The sequence below is a fragment of the Megascapheus bottae genome, chromosome 7 (genome assembly GCF_031878675.1).
Source record: "Megascapheus bottae isolate mThoBot1 chromosome 7, mThoBot2.hap1, whole genome shotgun sequence".
Taxonomy (NCBI): Eukaryota; Metazoa; Chordata; class Mammalia; order Rodentia; family Geomyidae; genus Megascapheus; species Megascapheus bottae.
The window spans coordinates 57162006-57185587 of NC_143515.1; the positions used below are offsets into that span (position 1 = coordinate 57162006).

Below are 23582 nucleotides of genomic sequence, written 5' to 3' on the forward strand. Positions count from 1 at the left end.
AGGATATCTGTCTCTGGAAGTCTGACTTCATGAAAGAAATTTAGTAAATACTATAAGAAGGATTTTGATTATTCTACAAACTCAACGGTAACTCATTAGAAATGGTATTACAGACCTAGAATGTCTCAGCAAGTTAATATAGAAGAGAGAACTCTTAAATAACTTTCTGAGCATATTCTGCGATAAATAATATAAAAACTGACCCTCACACTTCTGTTGAATTAAGATTTCTTCAGGATACCGAGACCTTCTCTTAATGACTACAAAACTATCCCTTATTAGCTGATTTATTTTGGCTATCATGTGCATTATAATGAATATAATGTATATTATAATTAATGTAGTATATACTACAAAGGTTTTCTTTATTAGCCCATTTATTTAAGTTACCATGGATATTACAATTAATATAATTTGAGTATAATTCTTTTGACTAAAATGGACAGAAATATAAAAATTTGAAAGGGAATTACCCTAATAAATATTTAATAATGTGTTTGCTCATATTCTATAATTCAGCTATAACTGCTGATATAATTCCTCAAGGTTTTAGTTACAGTAAATATAGCATATATCTCTGAAATGAAATTTATGGTTAGATAGATAACATTGCCTTTCAATTTAGAAAGAAAACTCTTCCCAAATTATTATTTCAATACTCAAATAATAATGCCCCACACCTATTTGAGAATGGAACTGAGAAAGCATCAGTCTACTGAAAAGATTGTTTTCATCAGAAGACTTCAAAGATTAAGGTGTTCACTAATAGTGTAGGAGATTCTTTGATGACTTGTATTTCATTCATTTTATAAAAAGTTAGATATGAGTTCCCTTTTATAAACGTTGATGAAATATAGAGAAAATAACTTGGTAAAGTCATATTGTTAGAAGTTTTCATTCAGTATAGGAAATGCAATCTTGATTCTGTGTGTCCTCTCAACCAATACAGTTCTTGCAACCAAAGTCAGACTTCCCACAAAATTTACAAAATCGCATCAGATCTATATACCATGACCTTTCCCTGTAAGATGAAATCTGGGTCAAAAGCTTTAATGACAATGAAAACCTGCTGATTGAACTGCTAACTGGACATGTGATCTATAATCAAGTCAAAAAATATTTAATCCTGCATACACCTTTTCCCCTGCAAATCAATGAGCACTGTAAATGTGCTTATCAGAAAGAAGCCTGTAATTAATCCAAGAACTGCTCTCCATGTACTTTCTCACTCTATTTGGTCCAGTGGTTCAATTTTGTTAAACATAGTCATTATTTTGCCTTCTGTAAACATGCTGTGGTTCTATAAAACCTAACTAAGGGAAACTTCCATTATAAACAAGCAGCATAACATGAGAGAGAGAGGGGGGGGAGCAAAACACATTTTCACTTCAAAGCCAATAAACTCCATTCTGTTTGGGGCTAATTTTGATTTTTAAAGTTTAAATTACTGGTATCAATAAATAACTAAATGGGGTTTTTTTGCTCAGTTTTTTTTTGTGTAATGCTTACTTGTAAAATTCCAGGTATTCCTTCGACCAAGAATATAAGCTCCAAAATGATAACTGTTCGATGAGATTTAAAACCAAACGAAATGCTCACCGAAGGGAGAGCCCACAGTCAGTGAATCATGATGCAGATCACATATTGTACAGGGCAAAAGCAGAAAGCAGGAGGCGTGGAATAGCCTTGAAATTTTCTCGGTAATGGTTGTTTATTTGTAGATGTTATCGATGTTAATTTTTATGTGTTGAGATGAATATTCAAGAGGCATCCTATGGAGAGACACATTACCTAGCATGCTTTCAGGCTTGCCACATTACTGGGAAGTCAATTCCTTTCAAAGTTATACCCCTTTGATATCTATCCTTAACTAAAAGTAATGGCATAAGCCATTATATTTATAAAGCACCCCTTAACATGGCAAAAGTATCCAAAAAAAAGTGCATCAGTTTATCCTTTAAGAGAAGGGGGAAAGAAAAGGTTTGCTATAAGCTGTGCATAAGTTGGATTTCAGCAGACCCCGAGAAGAAAATAATAGCAGAATAAGCAAATGCCAGATATAGATTTAGAGTGTCTAGAGGAGTTGTAATCCTGATTCTAGCACACACTAGCTTTGAGGCATTGGTTAATTTCACTGAATCTGTTTGCTCACCTGTGTAATAAGAATTGAACAGGGAGATTTCCATGGTAAGGATTGAGAGTTGGGTTTTTTTTGTTGTTGTTTCTTTCTTTCTAGACCAGGAAGTGTAATGTTTGAGAAGGCAAGGACTGAATTTGAATGGAAGTGACTACTGCTATGTTGATGAGAAATTAGGGCATGAATGATGAGCTGAAGGGCTTTAAACATTGGTGTATACAAGTGACTTAGCAAGAGGAATTGAATTGTGAGGCAGCAAACATGGACTTAGCAAGGTAGCCAAGTCGCTCACTGAGTAAACCACATTGCCAGATAGACCCAGGATATTTCCCATAATGAAATAAGATGAAAGGTGGGTAATGGTCAAAGAGAGAAATTCTAGTTTTAAAAATGAACTTACACATTTGTCATATCGCATAATCCAGATAACAATGTCTATGGAGAGAGGGAGGGAGAGATAAAGAAGGTAACTCTTCATATGAAGAGTTGAGGGAGGACCAGAACATTGGTGAAGACTGTTCTGTTAGGGGGGCTTAAACTTGAGGCTATGTGCTCCTCCTTGACTTGTCCACTCAAGGCTGACCATCTGTCACTTGAGCCACACCTCACCACACTTCCACTTGCAGTTTTTTGCTGTTGGGTTAGATATGAGAGTCTTTCTGATTTATCTGCCCAAACTGGCTTTGAACCTCAATCTTCAGATCTCAGCAACACCTACCTCCTAAAGGACTCAATCCAAAGTATCTCATTCACAGGAAAATGTCAAAATGTCAAATTCTGGTGTCCCAAATTGCACATCCAGAGAGCCATCTCTGGGTCCTTGGTCAGAAAAATCTTCCTGAGCACCTCTCCCCTACACAGATGAGCAAACTGAGATGCAGTGAAATGAATCATCTAGAATCTCTACTAATGAGATTGTTGGTGAAATAATTTCTTACTCATTTCTATATTTGCACATTCTTGCCAGTGAACCAATATTTATCTTAATAAGCTTTAAGAAAAAGAACACACATTATTCTGAAGCAATACACTGTTTTTCCCATGGAATTTAGTGAAAAAAGAACCCATGCGACGCAAACTTACTAATACAAAATATTGTTCACTCTCACAGTCTGTAATGCTTCACATAAACAAGGATGTGAGATGAGTTTCATTTAGGTTGTCAGAGAAAGGGTCAAACCTGCCTTATGTGTCTCTGGATAGTCAGTAAATATATTTATTTGTTGTTTGTTGATAAATCACAGGCCTCCACTGGGAAATAGTAAACTAAAATGAAAACATTTTAAAATATACACAATGTAGTGGCAAACATGGACTCTTCTAATGTGAAACAGTAATAAAATATTAGAAATGGAATAGAAATGTGACATTCAAATCAGCATGAAGTCACTGCTTAACTGACTTAATTTAGTTATGCTCAAGAAAATATCTGGCGTCTGTCTTTAAGCATATTTTAGCTGGACATTTGGGGGCAAGCCTATAGCAGCTGGCTTATCCAGAGGAATAAGTAAAGAATTATGGTCCCAGATCCATACAAACAAAAAGAAAGAGGCTCTATCTGCAAAGCAAACTAAGAGTCAAGGAACTTGGAACTTGGGTATGGCTCAGTGGTTAATGTGCTTGCCTAGGAAGTTTCAGGTTATAAATTCAATCCCCACTGTTTCAAATTCCTTAATTTATGAATGTATATAAAGAGAGAGGTTGGTGTAAAAAATGTATATTTTGTGACTGTGAAGATGGGAAAGGGAAGAGACAAAAGAAAAAATGTAAAGCAGAAGACCTAAGAAAGCACAGCTCCTTTCTGGTGTGGTTTTGAAAGGCAGCCTCTTTCTGACAGAGATGTGTTCAGCATCTTCTCCCTATTGTCTGTAACACTCCAACAGTGAAATCCTTCCATTGTTTTCTTTGGAAATGCTTTACTTTATGTAAAAGAAACTTGACAAAGGAGGAAAAGACCACAGATAGAAATAATCTGGGGAGGGGTGAGGAGGGGGAATCCAAAAAGAAAGAATGTTCAAAATGTTTTAAGACGAATGAAGCTTTTAAAAGGGACAATAAAGCAACCTTCTCTTTGAAATCTGACAGAGTCCATTTTACTTTCATTCTAAATTCTTACAGAAGACAGCCGCAAAGTCAGGACTGATGGTAGTTTTAAAAACCGCACCTAAGCTGTTTATGTGTTTGGTTTATTGGAAAGGTGTTCTTTGCCATAAGGTACTTTTATTTTTTTATTAGACAACGACTCACTGTGTAGATAAGGCAGACTTTGAACTCACCTTTGTCTGGCCACATCCTGCAGAGAGAATAGACTTATCATTTTCCTTAGACATATTTAAGAAAACAATGTTTTCTAGAGAGTCTGTTAAAGAAGTACAATTAAGTTCTCTGATTATGACAAACATATAATCCTAAAAATTAGTTATACTTTTCTTGGTGGTGGTGGTGGTGCTGAGAATGGAACCCAGAGTCCTGAACACTCTCAAGTGCTCTAACACTGACTGAACCACATCTTTAGCCCAAGAATAAATTTTAAAATGCTAGCCATGTGCGGTGGCTCATGTGTGAAATCTTACCTACTCAGGAGGCTGAGATCTGAAAATTGCCGTTCAAAGTCAGCCCAGGAAGAAAAGTCTAACTGGAGAGAATAAGACTCTTATCTTCAATTAATCACCGAAAGCCAGAGGTGGAGCTGAGGTTCAAGTAATAGAGCCCTACCTGTGAGCAGAAAAGCTCAGGGAAAATGCCCATACCCTGGGCACACACATACACCAAACAAGCAAACCAACAAACGAAACAAATTAAGAAATTGAGAAGTGTACATCTTGCAAAATGTACACATCAATAATATTAAACAACAACAACAACAAAATAGACTAAGGTCTGCTTTGACATATTTCAAACATGCTGTTGTTTCCAAAGCTTAACCTACTTTCTTTTTCACTAAACTACCACATTGTTTAGCATGCATATATGAAAACAAACCCAGGATGCTTAGTAGTTTATTCTCCTTAAGAATGATGTTTATTGACTACACATAAAATCATAAGAAAAGTATTTTATGTATCACAAACTATGCTCAATTTTTAATTCAGTCGTTGCTTTCTCCTATAATTTTTTGGGTATCTTGCCATAATAGGAGAGCACCTCACAGGATATTAGAATACCCAGTGGATATTTGTTTGGGGCAATAATTGTACCCTGACACTATGTCTTTTAAGTGGCCAGCTGTTCCTGTATGAGAGAAAAAAGGTAGCTTATAGTTTTTTCTTCGCTTTTCCTTAAGTACCAGTTCGAAACATAATTTTCTTAGCTTCCTAAGCTATTCTCATGTTTTAAGCAATTCTTTGTTTTTGGTTTGTTTGTTTGTTTGTTTGTTTGTTTTTGAGACAAAGTTTCTCCATGTAGCTCAGGCTGGCCTTTAATTCTCTGCCCCCATGTCTCAACCTCCCAAAAGCTACCATTCCAGACATGTACCCACTTATCATTATAGGCTGAAGCTGACAAGTGAACGCTAAAGGGAGAAAGACCAAAGAACAATTTTATGTGTACCTGCTTTACATTTTAAAACATGAATTTCTTGTCATTCCCTTGAGAAGTGAGCAGAGGAAAATAAAATAGGGCAAGATTATGTTAGAATGCCCCTTCTCCAGTGGTCTCTAGCCCCTTCCCCTTGTCTCCCTGGAACAGCAGGATTTCAGCAGTCTTTTGCTCTCATTTTGCCTGAAGCAATGATTTCAGTTACCACTTGACAATACAGAGATCAGGTATGGATGACAAGGCTTCCTGGAGAATTACTTGGCTTAGCTACTTTAGCAACTCCCATCCTTGGAGTCTATTTAAATTATAGAATAGCACTGTCAGGCTCTGCTTCATTGCCTAGGCTCCTGCACAGTAAGCCTTCAGACTCCTTTGTTACCTCACTGGTGGTGAATGGGGACCCAACAGAGCTGAGTCTGGAAAAGGAAAGATGGCAGCTCCCAACCTCCTTACTTCATGAGTACAAAGTTGTACATTTGGATCCCGTTACGTAGATTGAGAGAGTGGATTTTGGGAATACTACTCATTATTCCATTGAACATTTCCAGACACCAGTCTCTGCCATCAGTCTGTCAGTAACAGGGCAACATAAAAGAACTTCAGAATAAGCAACTACTTTGCAATTTTGACAACAGTGCCTTTGTAACCCTTAACAAAATTTTCATATGCTTTATATTATCTGATCTTTGCATTTCTTTGTCTCTATTTCCTAAATGCTGATACCCATGATTGGGTTATAACAGCACTGTGAACATAATAAGCTCTGTGGCACTGATCTCACTTGATAAATCATAGAGTCAGTGGATAGAAAGATGCCAAAGCTGCCCGAATACTCAGCTTGACAGTAGCAGAGCCAAGACCTGAACCCACATCATCGAAGATTCTCCCGACCTTTTCAACCACATAATAAGTAGATTCAGTCATGAGCCAGTCCTTTTTCTGTGAGCATTACAGCACGTGATACTAAACAAATTGTCGATGGAATCAAGTTCTACAGTTTCTCCCCAATAACTTGAAAATAGAACAAAAATAATATGGTACAAATAATATGAAGAGGAAGTGGGGCTATGGCTCAAGTGGCTTTGAGGAATCCAAGGACAGTATTCAGGCACTGAGTACAAGCCCCAAGACTGGCAAAAAAAAATACCATAATAATATGAAGAGTGATGTTCTTATTTGGAATGCTTGTTAAGAGAGGGGAATAGATTTGAGTCACATAAAGAAAATAAAAAAATATATATACATATTTATGCATATATCACACACATATATGTATACATATATATGTGTTTATATATATATATATATATATATATATATATATATATATACCGGTCATCTGTATCATATTCTCCACTTTCTCTAAACCCAAATCAAGCAGCAATCCGCCAATCAATGAAGGGATAAAAGTTTAAAATGGGCCAGAAATTTAAACCAAATGATACAAAGGCAACCCAGAGAAACATCATTCTGTGTAGGTAGAGAGAATGAATGCCAATAAAATAAAGGTGCTAAAGACTCATGCCCAACGTGATGGAAAAATGCTACTGACCCTGCAAGGACAGCTGGCCTAACCTATGAGTATTGTCCTTTCCCTCTTCAATACCATGGAGGAGATGTTGCTTCTGGCAACATCCAAGGAGAGCATCCAAGGAAGCCAGGCCTGAGGCTACACCACCAGAAATGCTTAGCAAGTCAGAATGACATCAGTAGCCTTTGGTACTGGAGGAGATGGTCAATACTGTAGCAGCATCCTGGGAAGGAAGCGGATAAGTGGGCAGCAAGGAGGACAGACACAACAAAGATATATAGCTTTGCTGTACGTGTGATTCTCTGTCTCATGGCATGAAGCATCCCCCGTGCTAAAAGAACTTGAATTTCCTTACTGAAAATGCAATAATTCACATTTTTTTCTCATCCCAGGAAACAACCTTTTCTAAAGACTGATTTATTCTAATGCTATTTTATTCCCCAATAGCAGCAATAGTGAGAGAGAATTTACATACTAGAGAATTAATCAATTTAAATAACCTAATTCAGTGGGTGTTAGTGTGTTCTCAGAATATATAGTCCTCATAAAAATTCATTTCAGAACATTTTTCATAAGATCATCTTGAAATGAAGTCCCAGACCTATTAGCACTCACCTTGTCCTCCATGTATCCCAAACCTTCAGTCCTAGCCAAGCCCTGATCTACTTTCTGTCTCTGGATTTTGCATACTCTGGACCTTTTGTGGTGAGTTGCAGGGACAGTGGTACTGAAGCTTAAACTCGGAGCCTTATATTTGCTAGGCAAGTGCTCTTACACCTGAGCCATGCACCAGTTTTTCTTTTTTACTTTTATTTTCTACTTATTTAAAATACCACTATTATCCACTATTATGGATAATGCTGTTATACACATTTCATATACAAGTCCTTGTGCATCATAGGTTTATAATTCTTGTTGGCATGTATTTAGGAGAAGAGTTGCTGAGTCCCATTCTACATGGCAACTAGTTTTAAATATTTGATGACTTTTCCAAAGTGACTTGCTCAAATCTCAATTCCTATCAGTAGTGCATGAGGATTCCACTTTCTTCATAGTCTCATATACACTTGTTATCATCTTTGGGCATCATCAATCATCATCATCAGCATCATCAGCATCATCATCATCCTAGAGTTGTGACTTGATCTCTCACTGTGAGTGTTGACTTAGGTTTTTCTGATGGCTAGTGAAGCAGAACATCTCTTCACACACTTATTGGCCATTTGTTTATTTTCTTTGGAGAAACACCCGTGAATATCCTTGATCCACTCTTTGTTCAGTTGTCTCAATAGGAATATCTCCTGGAAAACTGTATACATTGGGTGTCCTGGAGATCATTGTACCTGCTGACATCATGCTGTGGTCAGGGAAGTTCCCATGCTCATGGATGTCAATCCTGGGTCTCTTTTTCCAAAGTCTGAGTGTGAGACTCATTTGTAGGAGAGTCCAACCTTACAGGGTCTTTCATTCATAAGGCTCAGGGGCTCTGGAGATACAGAGACAAAGGGGAAGTTTTGCTGTCTGCTGTGGCAGCTGACACTTAGGTTTCCTCTGCTCTCGAGATATAGCCAATGTTGTGATAAAACGTATCACCAGAGTTCCTGTCACTCTGTTGAAGAGGAAATTACTCTTCTTGCCTGTAAACTGCTGTCTAAATGTAAAAGGTGTTTTCTCACCTAAGCTATTAAGGTTGCCTGCTGAGACTAACATTTCACAAAGAGAAAATGACTACTCTAAGTACCCTGCAGACTCCAGAGAATACCAGTGGAGGGAAAAGCACAGCATGCCTCCCATGTTTAACCTCCCTTGCTAATTACATCTATAATTTTGTTTTCACCATGACTTTCTCATCGTTCTTTCCATTCTTTAAATGCATTCTTCTGCATACCAGGACACACTTTCTGGCTATCCATGAGCCAGTTTCTAGCTCTGGCTAAGAATCATCTGAAAATCTTTACAACTTTTCATACTCGGTCCCCACAATCAGGGAGTTTGATTTAGATGATGTGGAGTAGTAGGTCAGGCATTTACAGCTGACACTGTGGTTACGTTGGAAATGTACATGCAGCCTCTTCACTTATGGGACTTAAGGAAGGAAGTTAATTGCCTCCCTGCCAGTTCCCCTCTGGCCTCATCATGCATAAGCATCATTCTGGAATCTCGCTTGAGTGAGTGTGTCAGAAATGGGCCCAAGGTCCTCTAATTCTATCCCGTAGTCCCTACGGGACCAGTTGGCTGGTTGGTCTTCATCCTTGCTGAGTCAATTTTTTGTGACTCAATTTTTTGTTGTTCAATTAAATCCTTATCTGCTCAGTGATTTAACTTGGTAAGGCAGCCAGCCATCATGGAATAGAACACATCAATAATTCTTTGAGTCAGCATTCTGCCATTGTTCATGCAATCTTGAATATAAGATAACACAATGATCCTCCATATCAATTTTAAAACATGATTAGCATCCTTTTAAGTTCTCATGAAAATACTGCATAGTTGAGTAAGTGAAGGAGCTGGCCGTTGACTGTGGGTCATGTAACTGTAGATATAGGAATTCATAAATGGGAAGTGTCCGTCATTCTACTGGATATGTCCCCTCTAAAAGAGTAAATACTTATCAAAAATGTAGCATCAAATTGTGTGAAATCTTTCATGTGAGGATCAAGAAAAGTCTCTAGTATTCATCTTTTTATCATCTTTTTCCAATATCAGTGACAAAAGAAACCACAGGAAGACAAATTATGACTAAAAATAGAAAAAAATAAATAAAAGATCACAATACTACCTTTGGTTGAATAAGAAACTAAAATATATTTGGGAAGTTTTCTTTTCAACCTCCACTAATAAAGCCACATCTTCCTTTCCTTTCTCACTGTCCACCTGACTCACCTCCAGATACAAGGATGCCTTTGAAGGCTTGGGCTGGCATCCTTTGGGACACATCAGATAAGAAGGGGAGCCTGAGAAGTAAAGTAACAGATGTTGAGCTTCTATCATTACATGAAAGGCATTGTAAAGATCAAAAGGACTGATCTGTATTTTGCCACTAAATAACTTATTTCTTAACTAGTGTTCTGTTCTTGAAATGGAACAAAAATGAACTTCCATAAAAATTTTGGCCACATTTAGAAATAGTTTAATGTTATCCTAAGATTTATATCTGCCCCGCTAGTTTCCAGAAAACACAGTTTTATAGTACAATAGTCAACTTCAAAGGGTTGCATAAAAAAGTCAACTGAATTTTTTCTACAATAATAATGGTAGTTGAAAAATGTGTGATATCAGTTTCTCCATTCATTCTTCTCAGTAAAATCATAATGCAGGTGTTACAGTTAGATGAAAGTCTGTGTCTACCCAACTGCTCCAGTCTTGATCTTGTTAACCAGTTAATGACAGCATCTATCTGACTATTCCCACAGGTAAACAGAACAGAACAGTCAATATGAGTCTGTGTTCCCAGGGAGAAGGAATTCCTGGGGTTGTTGTAACAATGCGATAGAGCAGACAAACTTGAAGTTACCTCTTGTTCTTGGAGTTCCATTCTATCCACAGAACAGTAAAGAAGCAGAGGCATGCTCCTGCTGATATTCAAGTCAATATTTACTGGAATCTTCACCAAACCATTCTATCTCATATAATATACACTGTGAGTGGCAGCTGCTATCTTTATGCATTAGCATTCGGCTTCAGAATGTCAGAAGGTGACCTGGTTGTTTGTTGGGATGGGTTCCTTTAAAAATCACAGTGGGAAGTTCCAGTGGCCGCTTTTCCTTGAAGGGAGAAATGATTCTGTTCTGAAATAGAATGTGAACATTATAATACCTTCTGGTTTTGTCTCTCTTGATTTAAGAACCTAACACTTAAGGACTGATAAATGTCCTTAAATAACCACGTTATCTATTAATAGCTTTACTGTTCAAAAGAAATGAAATCAATATATAGTTTAATGGCCTCTCTTGTCAGGGACATTATTGATTCTATCTCAAATGACTTTGAAATGATATGCTATTATGCAAATGCCATCTATTTTAGATGTCTTTGTGAGGTAACTTGTAACAACAAAAGTGCAAATGTACTTTTCTTCGTCTTTCATTTTCCTGGGTCAGTTATCAAATACAGAAATCTTTTCCAAGGATGGCAATCCAAGTGAATAGTGATTTTCTAATTTTCAGTTGCCCTCTTGGCATAAAATCAGTATATTTTCTATGCAAACATTCACTGGCAAAGCTACTCCAGCCATCTGCCTAAGAGTTCTTTCTTTTTTTAATATTTAGTTTTTTCTTTATTCCATTAAAATATATAGTGAAATGTGGAATGGGAATAGAAAATAGAAAAATAAAGGACATGTTTTTATGTAATATGAGTAAGAAAACTGAAATAATACTCTATTTGCAATGAAAAGCATCCCAGCGCCTTGACAAAAGAATATTAGGCACTCAGTCCAGAGGACAGCCCTATCAAGGCTCTATTCCTTGGTCTCATGATACTGTTTGCATTAGTAAAGATATGTCACCTAGATTAAGATTGCAATAGGAAAAAAATGGAGAGTGATACCTAAAACACACAGGTGCTGGTAACAAAGAAAGATGTTGGTGTTAAATAATCAAATTCAGGTCTGAAATAGAAAGCACGCTCATTGTCATGCCTTATTATGTCTGTTCATGTGGAATCTTCTAATGTTTTGTATTTTCTGATTAAATATACCAGTCTGGTCAAGTCAGGCTAAACTTTTTTTTATATTTATAACATAAATATATTAATTCGAGAAAATAGCTCTAAAAGTCAAGCAGGAACTCTATACTCTACATATAATTGAATTTTGTCATGTTGCTGGCAGTTTTGTAAATATATCTTCTACAATAAGTGATTTATATATATATATATTTTTTTTTTAACCAGTCCTGGGCTTGAGCTCAGGCCTGAGCACTGTCCTTGGACTTTCTCAAGGATAGAGCTCTACTACTTGAACCTTAGCACCACTTTTTCTATGTATATGGTACCAAGTAATCAAAACCCGGTCTTTGTGCATGCTAGGCAAGCATTCTACCACTAGGCCAAACTCCAGGCCCAATAAGTGATTTTCTTAAAGGTCTACATCCTACTGGTCTTATATTACATTTCTATTAGTATACATTAATTATAAGTAAAGAGTTTCATGGTATTTCCATAAATGCATATAATATACTTGGATCACTTTCACCTGGTGTGTTATTCTTTCTTATCAGCTCACTTTGCTCTTCTCCTTCCACATTCCTAGTAATCACCCTTTATGTTCATGTCCCTTTTTCTCCTAGAGTCCAGGTACTAGATTCCTAATACTAGTCTTTGTGGGGCTTGTTTATTTCACTTTACAAAACAATTTTCACTTCTACCCATTTTCCTCTAAATGACACAATTCCATTCTTATGTATTACAGAGTAAAACTCTATTCTGTGTAATTACCAATTTTCCTTTTCCATTCATCAGTTGATAGCCACCTACTGTTAGTCTCGGGGAATAGATAGAAAAGCACTTGTGAGTTCCAGCATCTTGGGAGTGAGAGAGTAGGATGTTGGTATCAAGTGGTAATGTTCTTTAGCTGAGAAAAAACAGACACCATCAGAACCAGCATTTGATTTCCCTTCTACAATGCTAAACCAAGAAAGCAACATGGAAGCCTTTAGCATTAGAAGCTGGGGCATCCAGAAAAATAAAAACTTTTTATGCTTCCATACTAAGAAAGACCAATTCACAGGTCTGCATGAAACTCAGTGGCTTTGATCAGCAAAACAAAAACCCCACCAAAATTAAATAATTTTGTGTTATAGAAACTCAGTGTTTTAAAATTTAATCAGAGATCTTCTTGGCTGAAGCTAATTCTTTTTAAAGCCAAATCTGTATTTATAGAGATCTTAGGGAGTTGTAATATGCAATGTATTTTATCCTATATTAATTAAAAATGGAACATATGGTTGATGAACCATCAAAGATCAAGAGAAATTGAAATTTGCATAGCATTTTATTCTGCCTATTTGTCAGTCATTAACAGCCCTTAACCCATAGGGTAAAAAAATGGCTGGAAGTTAGATTCAAAAGAACTCCTACTGAAACTCTATCTTGTATCAGTAGAAAGTAATACAAACAGTATAGTTAGTACAAGTCAGGATTTGACTTAGAGACGAATGAAAATAACTACAGCATCATGAATCCACCTCTGCTGCTACTGCCACCCAACCTTCAAAACAGCTGTTTCCAAGACACAATTTCCATCTTTAGAGAGGCAAACAAAACGTGAACAAAATGCACTTGTGGTCTCATTTGAAAATCTGACTAACCTGAGTAAGATTCTAGGACATTGGATGGAGAATGAAATATATATTTACATATATACATATGTATATATACACACATATACATATATACATACACATATATGCACATGTAAGTGTATATATGTACATATATACATATATAGGGGAGAGAATATTTATATAGGAGGGAGGGAATGACTTTATATATTTATTGCCTTAATAAAATTTTTATGATCAAAAAATTTTTAGGTTTGGCACAATGAAGGATATATTAGCCTAGGATTCTATCAGTCAGAGATAAGCTCTGCTACTATTTTGTTGTGATTTATTGACTTATTCTAAAGGAGCTCAGCTCAGTTCAGTAGTGAAAGACATTCTTTAAGTATATTTTTTTTCTTGCTATTGTTATCTGGGGTTGGTTTCCCCCCCCCCCTGCTTTTCCTTCTCATGATGGTGACAAACCTAATAGCACTAAGTACTATGCTTTCTCCAGGTTAATTTTTTGTGGCTCTGGACAGGAAGCTGCAGTCAGTAACCACAATAACCTTGCTTTCCTCTTCTGTATGTTCCTTCTCTGTCCTCTTCCCTTGTTCGTCAATTTCTATTCTTCTCTGTTTCAGCAAAACAATATCAGTCAAGGTAATTGATGATGAGGAATATGAAAAAAACAAGACCTTCTTCCTTGAGATTGGAGAGCCCCGCCTGGTGGAGATGAGTGAGAAGAAAGGTGGGGAAGCTGCTCCAGGGCTAAGCCCAACAGCTTCTGCTGGCCTGTGCCTCCTTGGATGCCTGTACTCTTCAGAACATGACTTACTATGCACACATCCTTCCTGCTATGTAACAGGGCATGAATCTCACACTGGCCACAGTGGGCCTGGACTGCGACTCTAGCAGCCAGTGATGGCAAAGCAGTACATTCCAGGTCAGAAAGAAGAAAAAATTTCAATGCAGTCAGTCATGCCTCCTTTTCCAGGACGGTTGAGGCAGACGCTATACGTTGTAAACCTTGAGCCACTTTATCAGTTGATTGTTCCAATTCGGGATGCCTAAATGTCTGCTAACTAAATTGTGAAGAATTTGTGCAAGGGATTCCTTAGCAATAGCAAACTCAAGGAAGGCCAGCTAAAAGGATGCCAGATGCCCCGTTACATAGGTGGGGAGTTCCATGTGCTGCCAATTCTCCCTCTGTAACATCACAGTAACATCCGGCGTGGTGGACATCTAGAGCATGAGCATGTGATTCCAACCATTCGTTTTGCCTTTGTCTTGTGTTCCTACAGGAAGATCATTACCATTAGACTATTTGATCGTGAGGAATATGAGAAAAAGAGCAGATTCTTCATTGAGCTTGAGGAACCCATATGGATAAGAAGAGGACTGAAAGGTGTGAGAGTATATAAAGACATACCAGCGAGAAATTGGACTCCTCTCTGTGTCTCCCTACTCTCACACTTAACTCTCTCCTCTTCTTCAGCTTCTAAAAACTAAACTCCATTGCCTTTGAAACTTAGCAAACTCATCTGCATTCCCTAATTCACACTTGCACCATTTTCTTTGAAACGCTGACTAACCTTTGATTGCAACCAAATGTACTTAACACTGGAAGAGATTTCAGTAATTCAGAAATGATGATACAAAAGAACATGTTCCTTTTTTATTGCTCTTTGGAATTCAGCTATTAAATCTCCCCAGAAATGTTAGTGATAAAAAACCATTTAATATCCTGTCAATCTTACCTCAGTGAATCTAAAAGAGAAAAAGAAAACTACTTTGTACCTACTTTGCAAATGAATCTAATGGCAACTAAGAACACATTTCAGAAGAATTCAGTAATTAATATGTAGAGATTCCAGTTTTTAAAAAGAAATTAATAAGAATAGAAATCACAAAACAGTATGTTGTCTGTATTCTAGCATTAATCTTGGAATGAAGTTTTCATATCCTAGGATATCATTTAAAATCTACCATATATGCACAACCATAGTCAAGTCATTTATTTGTTTGTTAGGAAATAATCATTTAGTGACCATTTAAGGTCTATGCAGTCTTACAGTCAAAAGTTTTCTGATTGTTGTAGGATTAATGAACTTTAACATAAAGAGTAAAAAAGAAAAATAATATCCTTGTAATTAGTTTTGCTAACTCATACTTAAAATTTTAAGAAACATTTGAAAAAGAATCCAATACTTTTTTGCCAGGTTTTATCTTCTATTTTATATAGCTTAGATCTGATAAGGAAGAACTGGAAATGTCTATCTACCTCTGAATTATTACTAGGGATTCCTATAATTATCCTTTGACAGTGACCACTTTAAAAGAAATCTTGCTGATGTAATTATATATGTAAAGAGAGACTCTTACCTATTGATAGCTCTTATTAATTGCAGCAGTCAGTTAGTGATAGGAGAATAGACAGACTACATCACATGAAATTTACATGGAAAAATTAAGCATGTAAGACTAATTTTGGGTAACTTTCTGACCACAGGGTCTATCAGAGCTCTTAAAGTTTACATTCCTGATGTAGTCAAGTTCACAATGTCTCAGGAACCTTTGGAATGATGGAGAAAAGTGTATTTGAGACCAATTTGGATGCAGCATAGCTAATAAGGTTCATAAGTAGGAAAAAGCAAGAAAAGACACTTTAGAAAATTGTGTTGATGTCTTACAAAAATGATATTTTTAAAAATGCATTATTAACATTCAGGCAAAAAGCACTTAGTTCCAACTACATTCCTCCAAAGAACTGTCTTTTATTTCAGGAAAGAGCATATTGAATACAGCTCTTTTAATTGTCATTTTAGAAAAATATACCCGCATGTAATAGAAAATTAAAATTCCTTGATGGCACTCTCCAGTTTCAATCCACCAACTGGATTCCTATCATTATCAATAAAATTCTTGACTTGTTTTTATAAAATGGTTCCTTTAGTTGCCACTATCAAGAGAGAGAAAACTGTAGTTTAAAAAGTTATTTTAACATTCCCATGTATGGCCTAGGAAATAATTTATTTGATTGATAGATTGATCCAAGAGGCTTTCACTAAAATAAAATATTATAATACACTCTGAGCTTAAAAGTTATCATTGGAAGTCAGGTAATCTCCCCCCCCCCCCACTCCCAGCCCAGTTGGTTTCTGTGGAGTCCTATACCCACAAGGAACATTCTGGTCATCCAGTAATGTGCAGAAGTCACTAACAAAGACACACAGATAAGACTCAATACCTGGGACTCTTAGGAATTAGGAACTTTAATTCTTAGGGACTAAAATATATTCAAAGTATAGTGTCCAGAAAGAGAGAAAGAGCTTTCTCATGAAAGCCCAAATCAAATGTCTTAGTATCTTTTGTCTGTTCTTAGTGATGGACATGTGTGATACTTGTGCTCCTTAGTGATCTAAAACTTCCAAATGCTTATTGAGTAACTCCCAGTGCACAATTAATGAGGAAAACTCCCCTTCATTCAAGTTAAGGATTGAACTTCATGATTTCTATTATAGTTTGTAGGTGTGTAGACTGTGTAAAAACATATATACTAGAAATAGCTTATTAAAACATTTATATATTAAAGCAGTGCATTTTTTACAGTCTAAGGCATTTGAAGATACTTCTGTTGGAATCATGTATTTGGAAATGCTCCCAACATCTCATTTCCTCTGCCTGCACCCAGGATTTGTAACAGTGGTGTTTTACCACTGTAATTCGATCTGCTTGAGTTTCTTTTCTGCTGATATTCCTCTTGCTTTCATTACTCATCTGTTCTCTTATTCTGTGTTTGTTTCTGTTTCCTTCACAGCCCTGTTATTGAATGAGCTTGGTAAGCATTTCCCTTCTTACATTTCCTTTCCATTTTCCTAGTTTATTTTCCATTTCTGACAGGTAATGCAATAAATAATAGTTCTCTGATTTTTATGTCTATTGATTGGATAGTGAGGTTGTTGTTTAGGATCATTGGGTTCATTTTAATTTAAACGATTGTATTTAAAAAATAGTGATATCTTAGACATGCACAGAAATTAACAATAGTTTGTGCACTCCATTCATGCTTTTAAAGATTTCATGATTTTTTCCATTAATGGATGTTTTCATATTCTTTTTCATTGGAAATTTGTTAAGTTTTCATTGGGTTGTTGAACGTCATGATCATTTGTTATTTGAAGTATAAATTATAACATGTATTTGTTTTCTTTTTCTTTTCTAGGTGGCTTCTTGCTAACAGGTATGAATTTTTGAAAAATAATGCTGCCTAATTTTATTTGTACTGTTTTAACGTAAACACATTATTACATTGAAAAAAATTCTCATTTTTATCTGTTTTTAATTAAGGAAAATACCTGTATGGTAAGGTAACTTTTAAAGTTCCTATTCCCCCTGCTCAAATAATCTAAAGATCAAACCAAACCCATATCTCCCATAACCCACTTTAACATTTAACTGTGGCACAGGGTGTGTGCTCTTGCTAATTTAACACATTTAACACCTTACAAATTAACAACACATGTGTGTGGTATTGTATTTATTTGTAAGAAACTTCACATGAGAAGCCTGTCTATACATTTTTGATGCTGGACTAATTTACAAATTGTTGATATTATGATTATTATGTGCAAATATCAAAAGATTACAACATAACACAAATGTATCATAATTTTTAAATGATAGAGCTGAGCAAAAGTATTTAGAAGGAAATATCCAAATTCCTACTATTGAAAAGTCTGGCAAAAGCTGGAATTAATGTAAAATACTAAACACATAGTTGCAATGTGATCCTGTCCAATCTGAAACTTTCTAAATACAGCTTCCAACGGCTTCTTTGATCAGACATGACCCTTAATGGCAAAATGATTGCTAGATGCTCAGGATTCAGAAATTTGAAAAAAGATAAAAACATTAAATGTACTGATGAAGGCATGGCTTGGTAGATCACTTGCCTTATAAGCCTAAAGCCTTGAGTTCAAACCCTAGAACTCCCAAAAGATAACAAGTGTGAAACAAGATGTTTCTAATGGGATTCCTTATATTTGATTCATCTGAACTTCTCTGAAGTCTGTGTTACAGAGGCTATTTATCAAACAAGTGCAGGAATTTCAATAACATTAACTATGTTAGGAGTTCATTTCTAGGACTTATTTACTATTTTCAAAACATTCTTCCCATGTCAGGTAGCTAAGTTCTCTCTTATCACTGAAAATTTAACCTAAAATCCCAGCTTTTCAGTTGTTATCCCCTCTGAATACTTGAAATCAATACAGTTAGAACAAGAGAATATTCCAGAACTATTTCAATTTCTACCTTGCCCAGTCCATTTTGACTAGATACAGTCTCTCATTACATTGTCCAAAATGCCTGTATTCATACTTGACACCACAAAGGAAAGTTCTAAAACTTAGGTCTACACGGTGGAATGTCCCCTTCAAGTCTAAAAAGTTTTCCTTTGAAGTCTGAGACTTTGAAGTCAAGACTTTGAGTTGGAAAGAAAATGGAGAATTCATTCATCCCTTGAAGGTTGCCTGCAGCTTTTACGTAGACTTGCATGTCTAAGTGTGAACATCTAAAATTAAAGCAGGATGTATGGAAATTGAAAAGGCCATTTGTTCCACAGCCTAACATGAGAATTTTAGAGATCTTATGACTGACAGAGATTAACTAGTAGAGGTACTTTTGGAATTTGTAAATCTTTACCTCCTCCAAATACTTGTTCTAGCCCTTGCCTTTGTTTGAAAGCATTAGCTCATTTCCCTTTGACCTTCCAGTTTTATGGCAACACCCTTCATATTATAGCTCATTAGAGTTCACAATGGACATCCGTATGGATTTGTACTTGTCTTACAGAGAAGGGAAAAGTCTCAGAGAGATTAATCCCTATCCCAAATCATTTATCTAAGACTCAGGGCCCTCTGACTCTAAAAATATGTGATAATTCTCCTAACCCCAGCATTGTTCTGTTTCTCCACTCCCAAACCCCTCTATTTCTACCTGTGTCTAGAAATTACACATGGCCTGTGTTTTCATTCCACATCCCAGTTTGTCTTATAAATGCTGTAATTATGAATTCTAGACAAAGAAAAAATGAGGGGAGATATCAAAGGAAGAAAACTGGAGCAAATAAATATGAATATTTAATAAATTCTGGCTCAACATGGAGAAGACATGGAACTTCTTAAACATACGGCCATAGAAATCCCTAGTCAAAAGTTATATAGTATCCAATGATAATACTCTCACTACAGGATCATTTTCATGCAATAGACTTCCTATTTAAGGAAAGCAAACTATGAAAATTCTGACAGAAATACTTCCATCACTCCAAAAACTAGGTATCCCGTACACATTTGCTTCATTGCCCAATTGAGAAAATTGGATCTCCAAGAGGAGAAATGCCTGGCCCAAGATGAATAAATGGCAAGCAAATGGCAGTCTTGTCACTGAGCCTCATGTCCCCTGATTCCCACATCAGTTCGGATAGAGCCTTTTGGGAGAAAACTGCAGCTAGCTCTGACAGTGAGTTGAATCGGGCTCTCATTATCCCAGCACTTGATGTGATGATGATGACACCCTTCAGACATTTCAGGGGGTGAAAAAATGTAGTGAACATGTTGACTCCATTTACTTAACATTCAAACAATAGAGCAAGTACTGTTATGTATGTGGGAAATGGGAGTGATGGACTGTTTAGGGTCATATTGTTGGCACCAGCAGACCCCAATACCAGAAGAACTGTCATAATACTAAGTGCTTTTTGTTGTTTCGTGATACAAACTGGAAGCAGTCACTTGAAGGACCTGTCTCTTCCCTTCCGGACTCCTACAGGAATCTGATATTGTCTCTTCATAATCACACATATCAAACATAGTCTGGTTTGGCTCACAGAACACTTACCTCACTTGTGGACTGTAACCTCCCTCGGTTACCACCAGAGATCCATCCTGTGAACTGCAGAGCATTAGCCTGGAATCTACACTTGATCCCCTACTAACATGGCTTGCAGTGTGTGCCTCTAGGCATGGTATTTATTAATTCCACCACATTATGATAGCAAACCAATACCATCTATTGTGCTGATTTTCTACCTGTCCTTTTGTTAGGCCAACCTGTCTTCAGGAAAGTTCATGCTAGAGAACACCCGATTCCCTCTACTGTAATCACCTTCGCAGGTACTCATTTCATCATGGTCATTGCAACACACAGCCTTCAAGTGCCTTTGGGTCCGGAGCCATTAGCTGTTAAGTTCTGTCTTATCTCAGACATTGCTAAATACTGCAGTGGCTTCCCTGGCAGCTGGAGATGTCATGAATCAGCAACAAAACTCAACCACAGCAGAGTAATGCTGGGCAAGGGGAATGAGCAATGATTGTGGAGGAGGAAGCAGGGACCTGCAGAGGATTGATCCAATGATCTCTCCCTCCCAACTTGCAATATGTTCCCACATATATAAGAAACATGAATATCTCTTACAAATAGCTTGCACATGAGACTTTCATCTGAGTATGATGAAATGTCTCTAAAAGCCTGACTTTCCTGACACATAGATGGTACTATATATGTGGGGGTTCTGCATAGGAGGAGAGATAAAGAACGTTGACAGAACAACTAAAGAATTACACAGCTACTCCAGATCTCCTGTAGAGTTAGAGCTTGACTATCAACTGGCATCAAGTGCATGGATGAGGACAGAGCTATCCTCTCTTTAGTGGTCAGGATTGTGCATCACTGGCCATGGTGATAGAAACACTTACTTTCCTCGTGCTCCAAGCCCATACCCCCACCCAATAATCAAGATGGCCAGGTTTAACTATAGATTTGTTCCCAGGAAATCTTTGTGGGATCTAATCAGAGAAGCCAGTGAAGTGCTGAAAAAGCTGCCAAGAGTTTGGTTTTCAGATGTACCAGCATAGATCTCAATGGCGAATCCAAATTAAACTGAGCAGATTGTCCCACTGATAACCTTGGCCCCTTTTCCTTATTCTAGTGTTTGCTGAGATTAACAAGTATGACATCATTAAAGAATGTCAGTAGTAGCTCCTGTGATACTGACATAGTGGGTTGTACTGTTCTTCTCCCCATTTCTCTCACAGTGATCTCCCATACCCATGATCTATTAGTTTCATTAGTTGATATCGGTAAAATCAACTAACCTGATGAAAGGAAAGCTCCACCTAGTGACTCTATCACTGGATTGCTTTATATTTTCTTAACATTTCCTTTTTAATAGTTGCTCTAGGTTTATCCTTAAGACCATAATACCGTGTAATTTGTTTCTACCCTTTCAATGAAACTGGTAAGTTTTAGAAGTATACCTGTTTTTGCAAAAGGGAAAGAGAGAATTTTCTCTGAGAAGCAAAGCTAATACCACAGCATGATCCCACTTTGCATAGGTAAGGAACTAAAATGCCTATAATCAAATTATCTGCTTTTGATTTAGTGTCCAATGTAAAAAGTGGAATAAATGCAATAATTGAGCCTGTTTCACAAAAAAGTTGTTAAACCATGTCCTAAAAGTATATTAAATAGCAAAAATTCAAAGGACCCCAGCTCTCTAGATCCAAAAGACCATAAATGCTAATTTATTTGTATTAGAGAAATCATAGGATCTGTCCAGCTGTCATCTCTCAATTGTATATAAGTATAATTGCGTCTTAAATATAAGAAAGAGAAACAAGGTGCTGCACTTCTAATTAGGTTATATAAGACCTCTCAAGAGAATATTTCCATGTTGTTGATGATGATGATTTTTGTCATTTATATACTTGTTTCACCATTTTTTTGCCTTGGTAGCATACCAACTCTACTTGATGTAATTACCTATGCATATTACCTATTTGATATAATTTTTTAAATTGCTTCTTGTTTTACTTTCATTAAATTTGTGGATTTTGTTTGTTTGCTTATTTTTTTGTTGGTCATGGGGCTTGAACTCTGGGCCTGGGTGCTATCCCTGAGCTCTTCAGCTCAAGGATACTGCACTACTGCTTGAGCCACAACACTACTTCCAGTTTTCTGGTGATTAATTGAAGATAAGAGTTTCACAGACTTTTTGGTACCCTGGTTGGCTTTGAACCATGATCTTCAGATCTCAGCCTCCTGAATAGCTAGTATTACAGGCATGAGGCACCGTGCCCAGCTTAAATTTGCTTTTAAAAGAAACTCCAAGTCACTAACACAAGAAAAACTAATACCATTTACTATAAATAGAAAGTAAGTTAACAAAAGTTTTACTATGGAAGAAGTGTTATTGGATTCTAGCTAGATGCTGGCAAATGTCCTGTGCCTGGAAACTCTTAACCCAATTGTTAAGGAACTAGTCACAGACATAAGAGCATCAAACTATGTTTTCTTATCAGAGATTCTGAGAGTTTTTAAGTAAAATACTTTTTCACTCAAGTTGGATGATTTCCTTTTACTACTACAACCATTTATTTAATGCAACATTTTAAATTAATTTCATTTTGTGAAGTGCAACACTGAACAACTCTACCATATCAACTTTTCCTTCCTAATTGCTCTAAATTACAAGTCCTATGAAAAACAACCTACATTTATAAAGTAAATTAAAGAAGGCCATAATAAACATCTCCCCTGTGCAGCCTTGTAATCCAAATAGATATCCAAGTTGTAATCCTTCTTCCTTTGAAAAATAGCTCTTATTCAGCATATATCTTCATGATAGCCACTTTCAGCCAAAGGTTGTAACAAAGTTATTATTATAGCCTACTGCCATGAGAACTACCAATAGAATTACCCCAGAGGCAAGGATTTAAAAGCAGTGAGAATCCAGAGTGATAGATTTAAGGATAGTATAGGTTGGGTTTTGCATGTCTAGCCAACCCCTTTGTCTTGACACGTAAGATTTCACAAGGCCAAACCTAATAGGCCATACCCAAATACCTTTGTCATATCTTAGGTTATAACTTCCCAATCTTTAAAAAATTACTACTACTTAGATAGTTAAATTTAATCTTCTTTCCCTAGTAATTTACCTTTGTTAGTAGCCACCAAATAGTTTCCTTCTAGATCATTGATGAAAGGGACAAGTATGTTAAAATAACCTTTCAGGAAGACACTATTAAATATACAGTATAACAAAAAACTAATC

General features: G+C 36.5%; 1 protein-coding gene across 4 annotated transcripts in view; it reads left to right on the forward strand.

Annotated features, from left to right (window-relative positions):
• The window catches only part of Slc8a1 (solute carrier family 8 member A1), a 271684-nt gene that overhangs the window by 209423 nt on the left and 38679 nt on the right, over window positions 1-23582 (forward strand). For 2 of the 4 annotated variants that reach the window (XM_090337069.1, XM_090337067.1), the window contains exons 3-5: window positions 14110-14216; window positions 17286-17306; window positions 17691-17708. In XM_090337069.1, coding sequence (XP_090193195.1) covers window positions 14110-14216; window positions 17286-17306; window positions 17691-17708 — 146 coding nt within the window. Of the gene's footprint in view, window positions 1-14109; window positions 14217-14769; window positions 14874-17285; window positions 17307-17690; window positions 17709-23582 lie in introns of all 4 variants that reach the window. The other 2 variants (XM_090337065.1, XM_090337066.1) reach the window with 2 other exon arrangements.